This window comes from Corticium candelabrum, chromosome 3 (genome assembly GCF_963422355.1).
Source record: "Corticium candelabrum chromosome 3, ooCorCand1.1, whole genome shotgun sequence".
NCBI lineage: Eukaryota > Metazoa > Porifera > Homoscleromorpha > Homosclerophorida > Plakinidae > Corticium > Corticium candelabrum.
This window is the reverse complement of record NC_085087.1, coordinates 2,270,521-2,289,917: the sequence shown is the minus strand read 5'-3', so window position 1 is coordinate 2,289,917 and position 19,397 is coordinate 2,270,521. Positions and strand designations below refer to the sequence as shown.

The 19,397-nt window shown below is 41.6% G+C and overlaps 1 protein-coding gene across 4 annotated transcripts in view; it reads right to left on the bottom strand.

Annotated features, from left to right (window-relative positions):
* Window positions 1–691: 691 nt before the first annotated feature.
* The window catches only part of LOC134176793 (death-associated protein kinase 1-like), a 22,331-nt gene continuing 3,625 nt past the window's right edge, over window positions 692–19,397 (bottom strand). For 2 of the 4 annotated variants that reach the window (XM_062643453.1, XM_062643452.1), the window contains 16 exons: window positions 18,034–18,135; window positions 17,843–17,935; window positions 17,685–17,783; window positions 13,081–13,182; window positions 12,890–12,982; window positions 12,732–12,830; window positions 8,126–8,227; window positions 7,935–8,027; window positions 7,777–7,875; window positions 5,128–5,229; window positions 4,937–5,029; window positions 4,777–4,875; window positions 3,104–3,166; window positions 2,398–3,042; window positions 2,142–2,330; window positions 692–2,068 (listed from right to left, as the gene is read on the bottom strand). In XM_062643453.1, the coding sequence (XP_062499437.1) occupies window positions 929–2,068; window positions 2,142–2,330; window positions 2,398–3,042; window positions 3,104–3,166; window positions 4,777–4,875; window positions 4,937–5,029; window positions 5,128–5,229; window positions 7,777–7,875; window positions 7,935–8,027; window positions 8,126–8,227; window positions 12,732–12,830; window positions 12,890–12,982; window positions 13,081–13,182; window positions 17,685–17,783; window positions 17,843–17,935; window positions 18,034–18,093 (3,171 nt within the window). In that variant the 5' untranslated portion in view covers window positions 18,094–18,135 and the 3' untranslated portion in view covers window positions 692–928. Of the gene's footprint in view, window positions 2,069–2,141; window positions 2,331–2,397; window positions 3,043–3,103; window positions 3,167–4,776; window positions 4,876–4,936; window positions 5,030–5,127; window positions 5,230–7,776; window positions 7,876–7,934; window positions 8,028–8,125; window positions 8,228–10,350; window positions 10,541–12,731; window positions 12,831–12,889; window positions 12,983–13,080; window positions 13,183–15,307; window positions 15,498–17,684; window positions 17,784–17,842; window positions 17,936–18,033; window positions 18,136–19,397 lie in introns of those variants that run through there. The other 2 variants (XM_062643454.1, XM_062643455.1) reach the window with 2 other exon arrangements.

Sequence of the window (19,397 nt, the reverse complement as noted above, 5' to 3'; positions counted from 1 at the left end):
CTTTGTGACATAAGAGCTAAGATGATCATCTAATAGCATAAACGGTAGGCGGTATGATCCCAGACTCTCTCCGGCGTTTTCGTGTTATACGGGAACCGGGCACGACGGCGAGAGAGGGTCTAGTACGAGGCTATGTACAATAGGGAGGGTTGTGCCTCTAACGGCGCTTTCCCGCGGTGGGTCGATGCTAGGCTGTAGATACGGCTGTTGTAGGTCGGTTCTGCTTGCCGGCTTGCTGGCCAACTGTTTCAAACAGTTGGAGCGTCGACGTCAGTGCTGTGATTTGATTTGCAAGTACTGTATAATCTACAGGATGTGACGTCATTTAGACACGCCTACAGACTCAAAAGTAATGGGTGAATTCAAATTATAGAAAGTTATATAATTATAAAATTTAATTTTTAATTAGTGCCATTTGCTATCTGTAAATATATAGATGACTGTTATAACGCTATGATAGATAATATAGCATTTCTAGAGGCTTGGTTCGCTGCCGCGCATGCGCAGTACAATAATTAATAATTAAAGTGAATCAACTTCCGGGCAGCAGTAATTTACCGTCTTGCGCAAATCATATATGTTTCAAAGCCCTGCCAATTTACCCTAATTTTGTAAAAACTGTTGTGAGGTCACACTGTGTAATGATGATGAGACTCCTTATGAATATTAATTAAATGATTGTTTGGTGATCATCAATGTTCAGTTTTATTATTGACAATTACATGTAAACTCTGTATTTGTCTCAATAAATACAGAAAATACAACAATACATGTATTAGCATGATGTCTGATGATGACATGAAATTCTGTTTACACCAAGTATCAGTATCACTATGATTGCTTGCAGATACACACAATTCACACTCTCCACACAAACACAGACATTATGCCAATTTATGGGACTATAATGTTTATATAACGGTCACACTTATGACCTACAATCATATTGGGAAGGTGACAAGCTTCTCTTGACTGCTGCATGAATGGGATCCGGCAACAGTGCACATGCCTGCAGTAGCAGATCATCCATCTTCTTATCACCAACTTCCTCAGTCTTCACTTGAATAATTGCAGATAATTTATCAGCAGGAGACACTTTGTCATGAGACATGGCACTAATCTGAGAGAAATTAAAACCTAATCTTTCTCCAAATGAATGCCATTGATCTACACCATACTCAATAACAGCCTTCATGACTGGACTGGGAGAAAGTGGAGTTGCTTGTTTGGAAGGGAGAATAACCAGCAGGTCACCAAGACTTTCTACCACTCGCTCATCACCAACTACTTGTCTTACAGCAGCATTTGCTCCCGTTTTTGTTTTTATCGCGTCTTCAATTTCCTTCTCAGAGTAAACAGCAACTTTTTTCAGTTCTTTGTGTTCCTGTAAATGCTTTCTGCTCAGATATTCAGTCTTATATTCAGTGCCTGGACTGTATCTGTCTAACATATCTCTCCAAAGAGACATGACAGTGTCGAGCAGGGAAACACATTCCGCTTCTGTTGCATTACCTCCACGACATACAAAGTCGACAGAACGAACAGAATCTACCATGGCAACCAAACACTCGACATAAAACTGAACTGTATCACCTTGTGATGTGATCAGTCCATTCCTCCACAGCTGTGCTTTCTTATCTAATGTAGTGCAAGCTTTAGATTGAAACATGCCAAATGCAGATGGACTGAAGATGGTCGTCTGACTGCTGCACACTTGACGTCGACCGACATACACTTTCTTACTCTCATCTCTCTTCCACATCACAGACAGATCCTTAGAAGGTAAGAGAGCTGGAAACATGTACGCGTTGTCTCTGCCTTCCACTTTGAAGCAGATACCAAGAGATTTACTTATTGCAAGGATTTTATCTGTGTTGAGTTGAACTTGAATCTTCTTATCTCTCAGAAAACGACTGATTGACTTTTCTGCTTCTTCTCTTGTTACCGTGCCATCATTCATTTCAGACTTGACGTGCCACTTGAAATCCTTAGAAGCAATGAGAGGACCGATGGCATAATGATGTAGAGATGCAGGACTAAGAGCTACCACATCACCAGCAACAGCAATCTAAACACACATCACAACAATATTAAACAAACATACACAAGTCCAACAACTAAACATCTGCTAGTCGTCTCACCTCTCCTGAATCATTTAAAAAATCAACTACCTTCTCTACAATCTTCTTCTCTTGTCCTGGACATGCTTTCTGCTCAATCATCTCCATGAGTGTTGCCTTCTCCGTGAACGGATCTTCTTGTTTCTTACGAAGAGAAGGAAGCAACTGGGACATGACTGGCTGACAAAGACGAGGATACAGAGGAGCAGACTGAAACATAAATATCTATATCAGAATTAAGGTAATACATCTAACTAAAATTAAACTTTATGATTACCTGCTGAAATTTTTGTTTCACATCACATAGAAACGTTTTAAGTTGCTTCATTTCAGAAGATGAACTCTTCCTGCAGTCGAGAACAATGCAATATTCAACAATGTTGATCTTGCCTTCGAACAGCTCACGGATGTAATCGACTACAAGCTCCACGTCATGCTGACGCTGTGGATAGTAATCTCTGTGACTGGCAGCTATCAACACTGTGGGTATAAACTCTGCATCCAAACTGGCTCTGAGAAATGAGAGCCAATAGCAAAGCTCTTGTCGCAACTCCTCAACAGTGCACAGTCGTCTCTCCTTTCCTCTTACTAGACTTACTAGCAGGATGAAGAACGAGTTGGATGAAGAAAAAAAAAGGCCATGTGTTTTGTGGAACTGCCCTTGACCTGCATAGTCCCACAGTGACAAGCGACCCACTCCCGGAATATCGACTGTCATCACGTTGATACCAATGGTGCGTTCGTCTTCACATTTTGGGTCATCTGGTTTGTTCTCATTTGAAAAAATCCATTCTATCCATCCTCGTTTGAGAGCCTCCATGAGTGTCGTCTTTCCTGCTCCTTCTGAACCAATGAAACATAATTTCATGATTTCTGGCCTCACTGTGCCCTCAGCATACAGCGCAACAAACTTCTGTTCATCCTGACAATACAACCCATCCATTCTACAAATACCACAATATCTCACTACATAAACGTCTCACTATTGTTTTCATCAGTCGTCTTCTCAGTTCACCATACACCAGTTGGTAGGGTCTCTTACCATTCTGACAACATAAAACACACAAATAAGATAAGATGGTCTATACAGTAGTCCCTCTCATCCACGACCACCTCCTACGTACGACCAAATTAGCTGTGCACGAACCAAATTTGTATAGGGCTACCACTTATCAGCGACCATGCAGCTCCGTAACGCAACCAGCAACTGCTGAAATGTGTCACGCACAACTCTTTTAGCAACCAACCAGGCCTCTGCGCATGTTCAATATTGGTGAATACGTCTGGAAAGCGCACATCTACAACTAATCTTGAAAGATGTTCAGTATGTGTCAGAAGCGCAGATGTGGAAGATGGTGAATATCAACTGTCTATCTATGCACACTTAAGGACTGGCAAAAATCACGCGAGTAGTAAGCATGTCACATGTACACCTCTGGAGCAATCATTTGCACCTCTAGGAAACACAACATCTGTTTTATGACCAATTTTGACCAGCTTTTTTTGAGGTGGTGGGAAATGGGAAGGGTCAATGTACAAGAGGATTGTGAATAATAGAAAGATGAGGAATGCTATCACACATAATAAAAATTATATCTAACACATTTCCATCATTTTGATCTCAGTTATTTGCTCATTCATTAAATAATATGTATCAGGTGTCCACAATGACATTCCTGTAGTTTAATAACCTTCTGTAAAAAAATTCATTATCAAAAATAGTTGTGTATTCAACAAATTGCAGTGGCTAGTGAGTATGACCGTCTACAATGTTATGTAAGCTATTTTGTCGGCATTCCCTGCTGATTGGACCTTAGCATTAACCCTAGTTGACATCATGAACTCATCATGTGCATGACAAACGATGCAACGAAAGATAGCCATCCATGTAACGTAATGTGCTTCTCATCTTGTCAGATAGCTCAAAATAATCTCGCTATGCGACGTAACACCGGTTGCCGACTACTCCTTCCACTAACAGTAGACAAGATAAAGTGGATGCTACTGCCCCTACGAATTTGTCTCAACTCCTATTAGCAATGCTGGCAAGAGTGGTGAAAGTATAACGCCAACTGGATGTTCCTGCCCCACCAGTCACTTCGCTCCTCCTTGCACTACAATCTCCACATAAGCCAATCGGCACATTATAGAAGTTTACAGAATAATCATGAGACATGACGTGCAAAACCAGGTTGGGTGATAATGGAGTCGTGCCCCAAAGTCATTAAATCGCAAATGAAGAAGAGCAGATTACATAGATTGCTTTCTCGTTTGTCGTGATGAGTTCATGACATCAATGATATGGTCCAATTAGCAGAGACTGCCAGCAAAATAGTGTAGGTAACAAACTAGCCAGCCACAACTAAAGAACCACTATGTCTCTTACACTTCAGTATGATGCACATGTAAGTTTTGGTAATTATACATGTATGTACAATGTGACCTTGCAGTACAGTGTAGCAGTTAGAACAATGACAATGGTCACCTCATTGCAGACATAACACTGAAGTGATATTGTCATATGAACAACTAACTTGCTTAGTAAAACTCAACTGTCATGTTCAAACAAACAAATGCTTCATTGCACACTTCATTCCACTGCTTCTTCTGCTTTAAGGTATAATATTCCTACCATAAACTTCATAATATTGTTTACCTTATCTTTAGCATCTGCATCAGCCTTCTTCTCCAACAGACACGCGACTGCCTCACGATGACCAAGTTCAGCAGCAAAGTGAAGTAAAGTGCGACCAGACTGCATGCACAACACAAAAACATCTTTCACACATAATCAACAGTATTGTGAAAACTCTCACCTCCATCTCCACTGATTGACAAAACTTCTCTGCAATCTTTGTTGCAACATCCACTTCATTCTTACATGCCCACTGCAGCAGCTTACACACATTCTATTATCAACAATCAAAGGAAGAGAATCAATGTCACAATACAAACAAAAATACCAAACTGTATCCATTCATTATGCTGTAAGACAACTGTTACTCACCTTTAATGCAACGTCTTCAACTGACTGCATTATTGATAACAACCGATCAGCTGTAGACATGTGACCTCTTCTCACAGCAAAATCAAAAGGTCTCTCCCCATACTATCACACATAGAATTGTAATGAGTTAGTAAGAACATCACAAAACAACTTCACACGTGCTAACTAGTAACTCTGTAACATTTCCATATTATCTACATACAAAAGAAACCTATCTAAATTCACACAACAATTCAATAAGTCGTCTATGTTGACAAATTGCGTGTGATATGTCTCTGTTTCACAACAGAAATGATCCTCAACAAAACTGATGTAAGAAATTCTTGTAAACTGAACAGGTACACCAGACCGGTCCACGTTGATTAAAAGTAATCAAATATCTCACAGCACAAAGTTTGCAACTGCATGTACGTGAACACTCAGACTAACGTACAACATGAGCATTGAGAGCAGTGGTTTCTTTGCAGTTGACGTTTACCAGTAGGAGTCAGTATAATTAAATTACTAAATAATCCGTCTAATCTTAATTAGAGTAGTATGTTGACCACGACGTTGACTATCTCTTTGATAATACACATCATCATTTCAGTACGATATAACCAGTGTACAGAAATCGCGGACACGTCAAGGGCGCATGCCCATCACTTTTAACTAAGAAGTTTGCTATGCTATCGGGCAATGGCAGAGTCAAAGAAGACCGTATCAAAAAGGTACAAGCCTATCCAGCAATTATGTTTCAAGTAAGTTTAAGGTCGACAACCTGATTGACTAAAGAATGGAATCTCCAGTGGTTCCTCTACCTATTACGATTTGCATGCACTCCGTACTTTCTCAATTTTGTTATCACGTTATTCTAGCTAACTAGCTAAACCTATTGCTCGCTACACTACAAAATGCTCAACTTGGTCAACACCGGTTTGCACTGAATTAGTATTCTAAATTCTATATGTACATATATATTGTCATCAAGATGCCATTTAAGGGGTAACGTGGCTGTTTAGACGGAAGCAATACAAAAGGAGGAGATGAGTGTGTGTATGTGTGTGTGTGTGTGTGTGTGTGTGTGTGTGTGTGTGTGTGTGTGTGTGTGTGCATGTGAGCACGCATGTATGTGTGCATGTGTGCGAGTGTATCAATTGGTTCGAGAATCTTCTATAAAGTGATTACATCTGGGACTTTGCAAGGTTACAGGTTCAAATCACAGTAATGGTGAGCTATGGCATAATTTCCTTGGGCAAGAAATTCACACACAATAGCCTCTCTCGACTCAGGAGTATAAATGAGTACCTGGCCATTGACTGGGGTGGTAAAGGACCCCGACTCCAACAAAGTCTATCAGCCACTGGGGTCCTGGTGGGACTTCGAGTGCCCCACCACTATTGGTGTAAGAGTCGATGCTCCTGCAAGTACATGGCAGATCTCTACAAGATTGCTTAACATAGCCCATAGCTCCTGCGTAGTGCACAGGAACCTAGCCATCATCTGGCTAAGGGGCAGATACCACCATTACGTAACTGTAATGAACGGCAGCTCATTATCCATTTGTGTGTGTGTGTGTGTGTGTGTGTGTGTGTGTGTGTGTGTGTGTGTGTGTGTGTAAGGGGGGTGAAGGGAGGGAGATAGAGAGAGAGGAGATGAGAGAGAGAGAGAGAGCTCAGTTGGTTAGAGAGGCATACTATAAGTGATTACAATTGGTGTAGTAGGTAATTGGGTACGCATATATAAGAATAACAACTACCCTGTACTGAATATTCTGTACACCTGCCTGCGAACCTAGAAAATCGAGTCCGCATCTAAAAATGGAGGCTCTAGGGCGAGGGGAGCAAAGCGACTGGTGGGCCGCCAGCACGCAGCCAGCAATATATTGTTCACTACCCTTGCCGGAGTTGCCAACAGGAGTTAAGATAAATTTTGTACAGACAGTAGCGTCCGCTTCTATCCTGTCTACAGTCGGTGGAAGGAGCAGTCGGCAGCCACTGTTACGTATACACACATTCCTATTGCTCCAGTGAGATATTTTGCATTCACAAGACTGGATGAGGAAAAGTAAATTTGCTCCTTCCGGCTACTAAATAGACCATAACGGATTTCCTAGTCATCCTTATTCTTCTAAGAAATTCGGTACGACCATACCCAATATTCTGGCATACCCAATCTGCTGTTGCATCGGGACACTACAAGGTTGCAAGTTCAAGTCATTTTTTCCTTGGGCAAGAAACTTACACACAATTGCTTTACTTGACTCAGGCGTAAATGAGTACCTGGTCATTGCATGGACAGCTCACGGAGGACTTGCCTCTAGAGGCAGAGGAAGCTATCTTTACAACTGACCTTAATTAAGATAGACGTCAAACAACATTTGTGTGTGTGTGTGCTTGTGTATTCAGCGGAGGTTCCTTCACGTGAGTCTTGGTAAGTATACAAGTATCAATGTGGCCATGTACTACAGTGTAGCAGTTAGAACAATGACAATGGTCACCTCATTGCAGACATAACACTGAAGTGTTATTGTCATATGCACAACTAACTTGCTTAGCAAGACACAACTGTCATGTTCAAACAAACAAACTTTCACTGTACACTTCATTCCACTGCTTCTTCTGTTTTAAGACATAATATTCCTACCATAAACTTCATAATATTGTTTACCTTATCTTTAGCATCTGCATCAGCCTTCTTCTCCAACAGACACGCGATTGCCTCACGATGGTCAAGTTCAGCAGCAAAGTGAAGTAAAGTGCGACCAGACTGCATGCACAACAAAAATATCTTTCACACATAATCAACAGTATTGTGAAAACTCTCACCTCCATCTCCACTGATTGACAAAACTTCTCTGCAATCTTTGTTGCAACATCCACTTCATTCCTACATGCCCACTGCAGCAGCTTACACACATTCTATTATCAACAATCAAAGGAAGAGAATCAATGTCACAATACAAACGAAAATACCAATCTGTATCCATTCATTATGCTGTAAGACAACTGTTACTCACCTCTAATGCAACGTCTTCAACTGACTGCATTATTGATAACAACCGATTAGCTGTTGACATGTGACCTCTTCTCACAGCAAAATCAAAAGGTCTCTCCCCATACTATCACACATAGAATTGTAATGAGTTAGTAAGAACGTCACAAAACGACTTCACAAGTACTAATTAGTAACTCTGTAACATTTCCATATTATCTACATACAAAAGAAACCTATCTAAATTCACACAACAATTCAATAAGTCGTCTATGTTGACAAATTGTGTGTGATATGTCTCTGTTTCACAACAGAAATGATCCTCAACAAAACTGATGTAAGAAATTCTTGTAAACTGAACAGGTACACCAGACCTGTCCACGTTGATTAAAAGTAATCAAATATCTCACAGCACAAAGTTTGCAACTGCATGTACGTGAACACTCAGACTAACGTACAACATGAGCATTGAGAGCAGTGGTTTCTTTGCAGTTGACGTTTGCCAGTAGGAGTCAGTGGTTTTTCTGCCTTGAGCTTCAACAGAGCATCGATGTAGCGTCAGGGGATGGGGAAGGCCATAGCCCCAAAACATTTTGGCCTTGTCACTCCGCTTCAAGCAGAGCTACAGTATAATTAAATTACTAAATAATCCGTCTAATCTTAATTAGAGTAGTATGTTGACCACGACGTTGACTATCTCTTTGATAATACACATCATCATTTCAGTACGATATAACCAGTGTACAGAAATCGCGGACACGTCAAGGGCGCATGCCCATCACTTTTAACTAAGAAGTTTGCTATGCTATCGGGCAATGGCAGAGTCAAAGAAGACCGTATCAAAAAGGTACAAGCCTATCCAGCAATTATGTTTCAAGTAAGTTTAAGGTCGACAACCTGAATGACTAAAGAATGGAATCTCCAGTGGTTCCTCTACCTATTACGATTGCATGCACTCCGTACTTTCTCAATTTTGTTATCACGTTATTCTAGCTAACTAGCTAAACCTATTGCTCGCTACACTACAAAATGCTCAACTTGGTCAACACCGGTTTGCACTGAATTAGTATTCTAAATTCTATATGTACATATATATTGTCATCAAGATGCCATTTAATTAATTTGAAGATCATAGCGAGCCTTGAAACCTTTCTGGCAAGGACTGTAACAGTGTTTCCACTTCTTTACGCACACTGACGGCACTCAGTCCCACAGTTTATGCGAGGGAGAAAAGCAAAAGTAGAAATGAATGTGGCTTTGCAATTAAAACATGCCCGTGGTCTGCAGTCTCATTTATTGGTCCCCAAACTTGGACCACGCTACGCTGGTGAACGGGGAGTGAGAATACTGTAGGGTAATCTGGGCTAACTCCGTGAGTAATTTGATAAACACCCACATATTGCTACGAATCAGTGTTGCAGTCGCTTGACCTTACTACAGCACCGCATGGAGCAGTAGCCTTCTACCAATCAGCATGTGGGCGACCATCTCTAAAATCTCAATCGCTCTTGAGATAATTTGGAACTTTCGTCGGCAGCTTATCTTGTGGGTGGGGCAACTTCGTGAACAGAGTTGTGATCTGGCAGCTATAACTTACGAATGGTTGTACCAATTGCTTGCCTGAGTATGTTTCTCGACTGCATCTACTGTGGTAGCAACAAATAAGGCATACATATTAGATCTTTCGTTGTAATGTAAGAAGTTGCTGTGTGGTAAAGGAGGTGTTTTTGTTGCTATCGCTTCGCCTTCCCGAATGTCCATTCAAGTAGCAATCAACTTGCTATGAAACTCATAATCCTACGTCAAGTAGTTTGCTAATGGTGGAAGAGATTCAAATCCTATAATGGAGATAAGATGCTTCACGCTCGAACAGTGTTAGATATTCACGGAGTTACCTCAGATGACCCTAGTCATTTATTGTGTAACTTAATACTTATGTTATTCAATTAATTAATCTGATTAATGTTACAGTAACAAGTAATAATTCGGTTATGAACCATAAGAAACAAAACTTGCAAGTCACAAGATTGAGGAAAAAGCATCCTCAAATGACTCTGAATTGGCTGGTGTGTGTGTGCATGCGCGCACGTGTGTGTGTGTGTGTGTGTGTGTGTGTGTGTGTGAGTGTGTGTATGTGTGTGTGTGTGTGTGTGTGTGTGTGTGTGTGTGTGTGTGTGTGTGTGTGTGTGTGTGTGTGTGTGTGTGTTGGTATGACTTAGCAAATAAAAATCTGCCTGGAGAGATCATTACCATGCCTGTCTGGAGTCTAGTCGAGTATCATCTGGCAATGCTGATTTACAAACTGTTGTCTGCCATGAATGCCATAGAGGTTACAGACACATTAGCGACTTGAAGAGACACAAATGCATTGCTGAAAGAGAAAAACCTATACATGAGCAAAAAGGAGCAGCAAAGAAGGCTATGCAATACACAAATGCATCGATAGTCATAAAACATTTTTATGACTCTTTGTCCCCACTAAAGATGTAGCATGGCTGTTTAGACGGAAGCAATACAAAAGGAGGAGGCAAGTGTGTGTGTGTGTGTGTGTGTGTGTGTGTGTGTGTGTGTGTGTGTGTGTGTGTGTGTGTGTGTGTGTCTGTGTGTGTGTGTGTGTGTGTGTGTGTGTGTGTGTGTGCATGTGTGGGTGTGTGTTAGTTGGTTAGAGAGTCTGCTATAAAGTGATTAAATCTGGGACTTTGCAAGGTTACAGGTTCAAGTCACAGTAATGGTGAGCTATGGCATAATTTCCTTGGGCAAGAAATTCACACACAATTAGCGACTTGAAGAGACACAAATGCATTGCTGAATGAGACAAACCTATACATGAGCAAAAAAGAGAAGCAAATGAGGCTGTGCAATTCACAAATGCATCAATAGTCATGAAAAAACATTTTTATGACTTTTTGTCCCCACTAAAGGGGTAACGTGGCGGTTTAGACGGAAGCAATACAAAAGGAGGGGATGTGTGTGTGTGTGTGTGTGTGTGTGTGTGTGTGTGTGTGTGTGTCTGTGTGTGTGTGTGTGTCTGTGTGTGTGTGTGTGTGTGCATGTGTGCGAGTGTATCAGTTGGTTCGAGAATCTTCTATAAAGTGATTACATCTGGGACTTTGCAAGGTTACAGGTTCAAGTCACAGTAATGGTGAGCTATGGCATAATTTCCTAGGGCAAGAAATTCACACACAATTGCCTCTCTCGACTCAGGACTATAAATGAGTACCTGGCCATTGACTGGGGTGGTAAAGGCCCCCGACTCCAACAAAGTCTATCAGCCACTGGGGTCCTGGTGGGACTTCGAGTGCCCCACCACAGTTGGTGTAAGAGTCGATGCTCCTGCAAGTACCTGGCAGATCTCTACAAGATTGCTTAACATAGCCCATGGCTCCTGCGTAGTGCAGAGCAACCTAGCCATCATCTGGCTAAGGGGCAGATACCACCATTACGTACCTGTAATGAACGGCAGCTCATTATCCATTTGTGTGTGTGTGTGTGTGTGTGTGTGTGTGTGTGTGTGTGTGTGTGTGTGTGTGCGCGTGTGTGTGTGTGTGCGTGTAAGGGGGAGTGGAGGGAGGGAGATAGAGAGAGAGGAGATGAGAGAGAGAGAGAGAAAGCTCAGTTGGTTAGAGAGGCATACTATAAGTGATTACAATTGGTGTAGTAGGTAATTGGGTACGCATATATAAGAATAACAACTACCCTGTACTGAATATTCTGTACACCTGCCTGCGAACCTAGAAAATCGAGTCCGCATCTAAAAATGGAGGCTCTAGGGCGAGGGGAGCAAAGCGACTGGGGGGCCGCCAGCACGCAGCCAGCAATATATTGTTCACTACCCTTGCCGGAGTTGCCAACAGGAGTTAAGATAAATTTTGTACAGGCAGTAGCGTCCGCTTCTATCCTGTCTACAGTCGGTGGAAGGAGCAGTCGGCAGCCACTGTTACGTATACACACATTCCTATTGCTCCAGTGAGATATTTTGCATTCACAAGACTGGATGAGGAAAAGTAAATTTGCTCCTTCCGGCTACTAAATAGACCATAACGGATTTCCTAGAGTCATCCTTATTCTTCTAAGAAATTCGGTACGGCCGTACCCAATATTCTGGCATACCCAATCTGCTGTTGCATCGGGACACTACAAGGTTGCAAGTTCAAGTCATAATTTCCTTGGGCAAGAAACTTACACACAATTGCTTTACTTGATTCAGGCGTAAATGAGTACCTGGTCATTGCATGGACAGCTCATGGAGGACTTGCCTCTAGAGGCAGAGGAAGCTATCTTTACAACTGACCTTAATTAAGATAGACGTCAAACAACATTTGTGTGTGTGTGTGTGTGTGTGTGTGTGTGCGCGCGCGTGTGTATTCAGCGGAGGTTCCTTCACGTGAGTCTTGGTAAGTATACAAGTATCAATGTGGCCATGTACTACAGTGTAGCAGTTAGAGCAATGACAATGGTCACCTCATTGCAGACATAACACTGACGTGTTATTGTCATATGCACAACTAACTTGCTTAGCAAGACACAACTGTCATGTTCAAACAAACAAACTTTCACTGTACACTTCATTCCACTGCTTCTTCTGTTTTAAGATATAATATTCCTACCATAAACTTCATAATATTGTTTACCTTATCTTTAGCATCTGCATCAGCCTTCTTCTCCAACAGACACGCGATTGCCTCGTGATGGTCAAGTTCAGCAGCAAAGTGAAGTAAAGTGCGACCAGACTGCATGCACAACAAAAATATCTTTCACACATAATCAACAGTATTGTGAAAACTCTCACCTCCTTCTCCACTGATTGACAAAACTTCTCTGCAATCTTTGTTGCAACATCCACTTCATTCCAACATGCCCACTGCAGCAGCTTACACACATTCTATTATCAACAATCAAAGGAAGAGAATCAATGTCACAATACAAACAAAAATACCAAACTGTATCCATTCATTATGCTGTAAGACAACTGTTACTCACCTTTAATGCAACATCTCCAACTGACTGCATTATTGATAACAACCGATTAGCTGTTGACATGTGACCTCTTCTCACAGCAAAATCAAAAGGTCTCTCCCCATACTATCACACATAGAATTGTAATGAGTTAGTAAGAACGTCACAAAACGACTTCACAAGTACTAATTAGTAACTCTGTAACATTTCCATATTATCTACATACAAAAGAAACCTATCTAAATTCACACAACAATTCAATAAGTCGTCTATGTTGACAAATTGTGTGTGATATGTCTCTGTTTCACAACAGAAATGATCCTCAACAAAACTGATGTAAGAAATTCTTGTAAACTGAACAGGTACACCAGACCTGTCCACGTTGATTAAAAGTAATCAAATATCTCACAGCACAAAGTTTGCAACTGCATGTACGTGAACACTCAGACTAACGTACAACATGAGCATTGAGAGCAGTGGTTTCTTTGCAGTTGACGTTTGCCAGTAGGAGTCAGTGGTTTTTCTGCCTTGAGCTTCAACAGAGCATCGATGTAGCGTCAGGGGATGGGGAAGGCCATAGCCCCAAAACATTTTGGCCTTGTCACTCCGCTTCAAGCAGAGCTACAGTATAATTAAATTACTAAATAATCCGTCTAATCTTAATTAGAGTAGTATGTTGACCACGACGTTGACTATCTCTTTGATAATACACATCATCATTTCAGTACGATATAACCAGTGTACAGAAATCGCGGACACGTCAAGGGCGCATGCCCATCACTTTTAACTAAGAAGTTTGCTATGCTATCGGGCAATGGCAGAGTCAAAGAAGACCGTATCAAAAAGGTACAAGCCTATCCAGCAATTATGTTTCAAGTAAGTTTAAGGTCGACAACCTGAATGACTAAAGAATGGAATCTCCAGTGGTTCCTCTACCTATTACGATTGCATGCACTCCGTACTTTCTCAATTTTGTTATCACGTTATTCTAGCTAACTAGCTAAACCTATTGCTCGCTACACTACAAAATGCTCAACTTGGTCAACACCGGTTTGCACTGAATTAGTATTCTAAATTCTATATGTACATATATATTGTCATCAAGATGCCATTTAATTAATTTGAAGATCATAGCGAGCCTTGAAACCTTTCTGGCAAGGACTGTAACAGTGTTTCCACTTCTTTACGCACACTGACGGCACTCAGTCCCACAGTTTATGCGAGGGAGAAAAGCAAAAGTAGAAATGAATGTGGCTTTGCAATTAAAACATGCCCGTGGTCTGCAGTCTCATTTATTGGTCCCCAAACTTGGACCACGCTACGCTGGTGAACGGGGAGTGAGAATACTGTAGGGTAATCTGGGCTAACTCCGTGAGTAATTTGATAAACACCCACATATTGCTACGAATCAGTGTTGCAGTCGCTTGACCTTACTACAGCACCGCATGGAGCAGTAGCCTTCTACCAATCAGCATGTGGGCGACCATCTCTAAAATCTCAATCGCTCTTGAGATAATTTGGAACTTTCGTCGGCAGCTTATCTTGTGGGTGGGGCAACTTCGTGAACAGAGTTGTGATCTGGCAGCTATAACTTACGAATGGTTGTACCAATTGCTTGCCTGAGTATGTTTCTCGACTGCATCTACTGTGGTAGCAACAAATAAGGCATACATATTAGATCTTTCGTTGTAATGTAAGAAGTTGCTGTGTGGTAAAGGAGGTGTTTTTGTTGCTATCGCTTCGCCTTCCCGAATGTCCATTCAAGTAGCAATCAACTTGCTATGAAACTCATAATCCTACGTCAAGTAGTTTGCTAATGGTGGAAGAGATTCAAATCCTATAATGGAGATAAGATGCTTCACGCTCGAACAGTGTTAGATATTCACGGAGTTACCTCAGATGACCCTAGTCATTTATTGTGTAACTTAATACTTATGTTATTCAATTAATTAATCTGATTAATGTTACAGTAACAAGTAATAATTCGGTTATGAACCATAAGAAACAAAACTTGCAAGTCACAAGATTGAGGAAAAAGCATCCTCAAATGACTCTGAATTGGCTGGTGTGTGTGTGCATGCGCGCACGTGTGTGTGTGTGTGTGTGTGTGTGTGTGTGTGTGAGTGTGTGTATGTGTGTGTGTGTGTGTGTGTGTGTGTGTGTGTGTGTGTGTGTGTGTGTGTGTGTGTGTGTGTGTGTGTGTGTGTTGGTATGACTTAGCAAATAAAAATCTGCCTGGAGAGATCATTACCATGCCTGTCTGGAGTCTAGTCGAGTATCATCTGGCAATGCTGATTTACAAACTGTTGTCTGCCATGAATGCCATAGAGGTTACAGACACATTAGCGACTTGAAGAGACACAAATGCATTGCTGAAAGAGAAAAACCTATACATGAGCAAAAAGGAGCAGCAAAGAAGGCTATGCAATACACAAATGCATCGATAGTCATAAAACATTTTTATGACTCTTTGTCCCCACTAAAGATGTAGCATGGCTGTTTAGACGGAAGCAATACAAAAGGAGGAGGCAAGTGTGTGTGTGTGTGTGTGTGTGTGTGTGTGTGTGTGTGTGTGTGTGTGTGTGTGTGTGTGTGTGTCTGTGTGTGTGTGTGTGTGTGTGTGTGTGTGTGTGTGTGCATGTGTGGGTGTGTGTTAGTTGGTTAGAGAGTCTGCTATAAAGTGATTAAATCTGGGACTTTGCAAGGTTACAGGTTCAAGTCACAGTAATGGTGAGCTATGGCATAATTTCCTTGGGCAAGAAATTCACACACAATTAGCGACTTGAAGAGACACAAATGCATTGCTGAATGAGACAAACCTATACATGAGCAAAAAAGAGAAGCAAATGAGGCTGTGCAATTCACAAATGCATCAATAGTCATGAAAAAACATTTTTATGACTTTTTGTCCCCACTAAAGGGGTAACGTGGCGGTTTAGACGGAAGCAATACAAAAGGAGGGGATGTGTGTGTGTGTGTGTGTGTGTGTGTGTGTGTGTGTGTGTGTGTCTGTGTGTGTGTGTGTGTCTGTGTGTGTGTGTGTGTGTGCATGTGTGCGAGTGTATCAGTTGGTTCGAGAATCTTCTATAAAGTGATTACATCTGGGACTTTGCAAGGTTACAGGTTCAAGTCACAGTAATGGTGAGCTATGGCATAATTTCCTAGGGCAAGAAATTCACACACAATTGCCTCTCTCGACTCAGGACTATAAATGAGTACCTGGCCATTGACTGGGGTGGTAAAGGCCCCCGACTCCAACAAAGTCTATCAGCCACTGGGGTCCTGGTGGGACTTCGAGTGCCCCACCACAGTTGGTGTAAGAGTCGATGCTCCTGCAAGTACCTGGCAGATCTCTACAAGATTGCTTAACATAGCCCATGGCTCCTGCGTAGTGCAGAGCAACCTAGCCATCATCTGGCTAAGGGGCAGATACCACCATTACGTACCTGTAATGAACGGCAGCTCATTATCCATTTGTGTGTGTGTGTGTGTGTGTGTGTGTGTGTGTGTGTGTGTGTGTGTGTGTGTGCGCGTGTGTGTGTGTGTGCGTGTAAGGGGGAGTGGAGGGAGGGAGATAGAGAGAGAGGAGATGAGAGAGAGAGAGAGAAAGCTCAGTTGGTTAGAGAGGCATACTATAAGTGATTACAATTGGTGTAGTAGGTAATTGGGTACGCATATATAAGAATAACAACTACCCTGTACTGAATATTCTGTACACCTGCCTGCGAACCTAGAAAATCGAGTCCGCATCTAAAAATGGAGGCTCTAGGGCGAGGGGAGCAAAGCGACTGGGGGGCCGCCAGCACGCAGCCAGCAATATATTGTTCACTACCCTTGCCGGAGTTGCCAACAGGAGTTAAGATAAATTTTGTACAGGCAGTAGCGTCCGCTTCTATCCTGTCTACAGTCGGTGGAAGGAGCAGTCGGCAGCCACTGTTACGTATACACACATTCCTATTGCTCCAGTGAGATATTTTGCATTCACAAGACTGGATGAGGAAAAGTAAATTTGCTCCTTCCGGCTACTAAATAGACCATAACGGATTTCCTAGAGTCATCCTTATTCTTCTAAGAAATTCGGTACGGCCGTACCCAATATTCTGGCATACCCAATCTGCTGTTGCATCGGGACACTACAAGGTTGCAAGTTCAAGTCATAATTTCCTTGGGCAAGAAACTTACACACAATTGCTTTACTTGATTCAGGCGTAAATGAGTACCTGGTCATTGCATGGACAGCTCATGGAGGACTTGCCTCTAGAGGCAGAGGAAGCTATCTTTACAACTGACCTTAATTAAGATAGACGTCAAACAACATTTGTGTGTGTGTGTGTGTGTGTGTGTGCGCGCGCGCGTGTGTATTCAGCGGAGGTTCCTTCACGTGAGTCTTGGTAAGTATACAAGTATCAATGTGGCCATGTACTACAGTGTAGCAGTTAGAGCAATGACAATGGTCACCTCATTGCAGACATAACACTGACGTGTTATTGTCATATGCACAACTAACTTGCTTAGCAAGACACAACTGTCATGTTCAAACAAACAAACTTTCACTGTACACTTCATTCCACTGCTTCTTCTGTTTTAAGATATAATATTCCTACCATAAACTTCATAATATTGTTTACCTTATCTTTAGCATCTGCATCAGCCTTCTTCTCCAACAGACACGCGATTGCCTCGTGATGGTCAAGTTCAGCAGCAAAGTGAAGTAAAGTGCGACCAGACTGCATGCACAACAAAAATATCTTTCACACATAATCAACAGTATTGTGAAAACTCTCACCTCCTTCTCCACTGATTGACAAAACTTCTCTGCAATCTTTGTTGCAACATCCACTTCATTCCAACATGCCCACTGCAGCAGCTTACACACATTCTATTATCAACAATCAAAGGAAGAGAATCAATGTCACAATACAAACAAAAATACCAAACTGTATCCATTCATTATGCTGTAAGACAACTGTTACTCACCTTTAATGCAACATCTCCAACTGACTGCATTATTGATAACAACCGATTAGCTGTTGACATGTGACCTCTTCTCACAGCAAAATCAAAAGGTCTCTCCCCATACTATCACACATAGAATTGTAATGAGTTAGTAAGAACGTCACAAAACGACTTCACAAGTACTAATTAGTAACTCTGTAACATTTCCATATTATCTACATACAAAAGAAACCTATCTAAATTCACACAACAATTCAATAAGTCGTCTATGTTGACAAATTGTGTGTGATATGTCTCTGTTTCACAACAGAAATGATCCTCAACAAAACTGATGTAAGAAATTCTTGTAAACTGAACAGGTACACCAGACCTGTCCACGTTGATTAAAAGTAATCAAATATCTCACAGCACAAAGTTTGCAACTGCATGTACGTGAACACTCAGACTAACGTACAACATGAGCATTGAGAGCAGTGGTTTCTTTGCAGTTGACGTTTGCCAGTAGGAGTCAGTGGTTTTTCTGCCTTGAGCTTCAACAGAGCATCGATGTAGCGTCAGGGGATGGGGAAGGCCATAGCCCCAAAACATTTTGGCCTTGTCACTCCGCTTCAAGCAGAGCTACAGTATAATTAAATTACTAAATAATCCGTCTAATCTTAATTAGAGTAGTATGTTGACCACGACGTTGACTATCTCTTTGATAATACACATCATCATTTCAGTACGATATAACCAGTGTACAGAAATCGCGGACACGTCAAGGGCGCATGCCCATCACTTTTAACTAAGAAGTTTGCTATGCTATCGGGCAATGGCAGAGTCAAAGAAGACCGTATCAAAAAGGTACAAGCCTATCCAGCAATTATGTTTCAAGTAAGTTTAAGGTCGACAACCTGAATGACTAAAGAATGGAATCTCCAGTGGTTCCTCTACCTATTACGATTGCATGCACTCCGTACTTTCTCAATTTTGTTATCACGTTATTCTAGCTAACTAGCTAAACCTATTGCTCGCTACACTACAAAATGCTCAACTTGGTCAACACCGGTTTGCACTGAATTAGTATTCTAAATTCTATATGTACATATATATTGTCATCAAGATGCCATTTAATTAATTTGAAGATCATAGCGAGCCTTGAAACCTTTCTGGCAAGGACTGTAACAGTGTTTCCACTTCTTTACGCACACTGACGGCACTCAGTCCCACAGTTTATGCGAGGGAGAAAAGCAAAAGTAGAAATGAATGTGGCTTTGCAATTAAAACATGCCCGTGGTCTGCAGTCTCATTTATTGGTCCCCAAACTTGGACCACGCTACGCTGGTGAACGGGGAGTGAGAATACTGTAGGGTAATCTGGGCTAACTCCGTGAGTAATTTGATAAA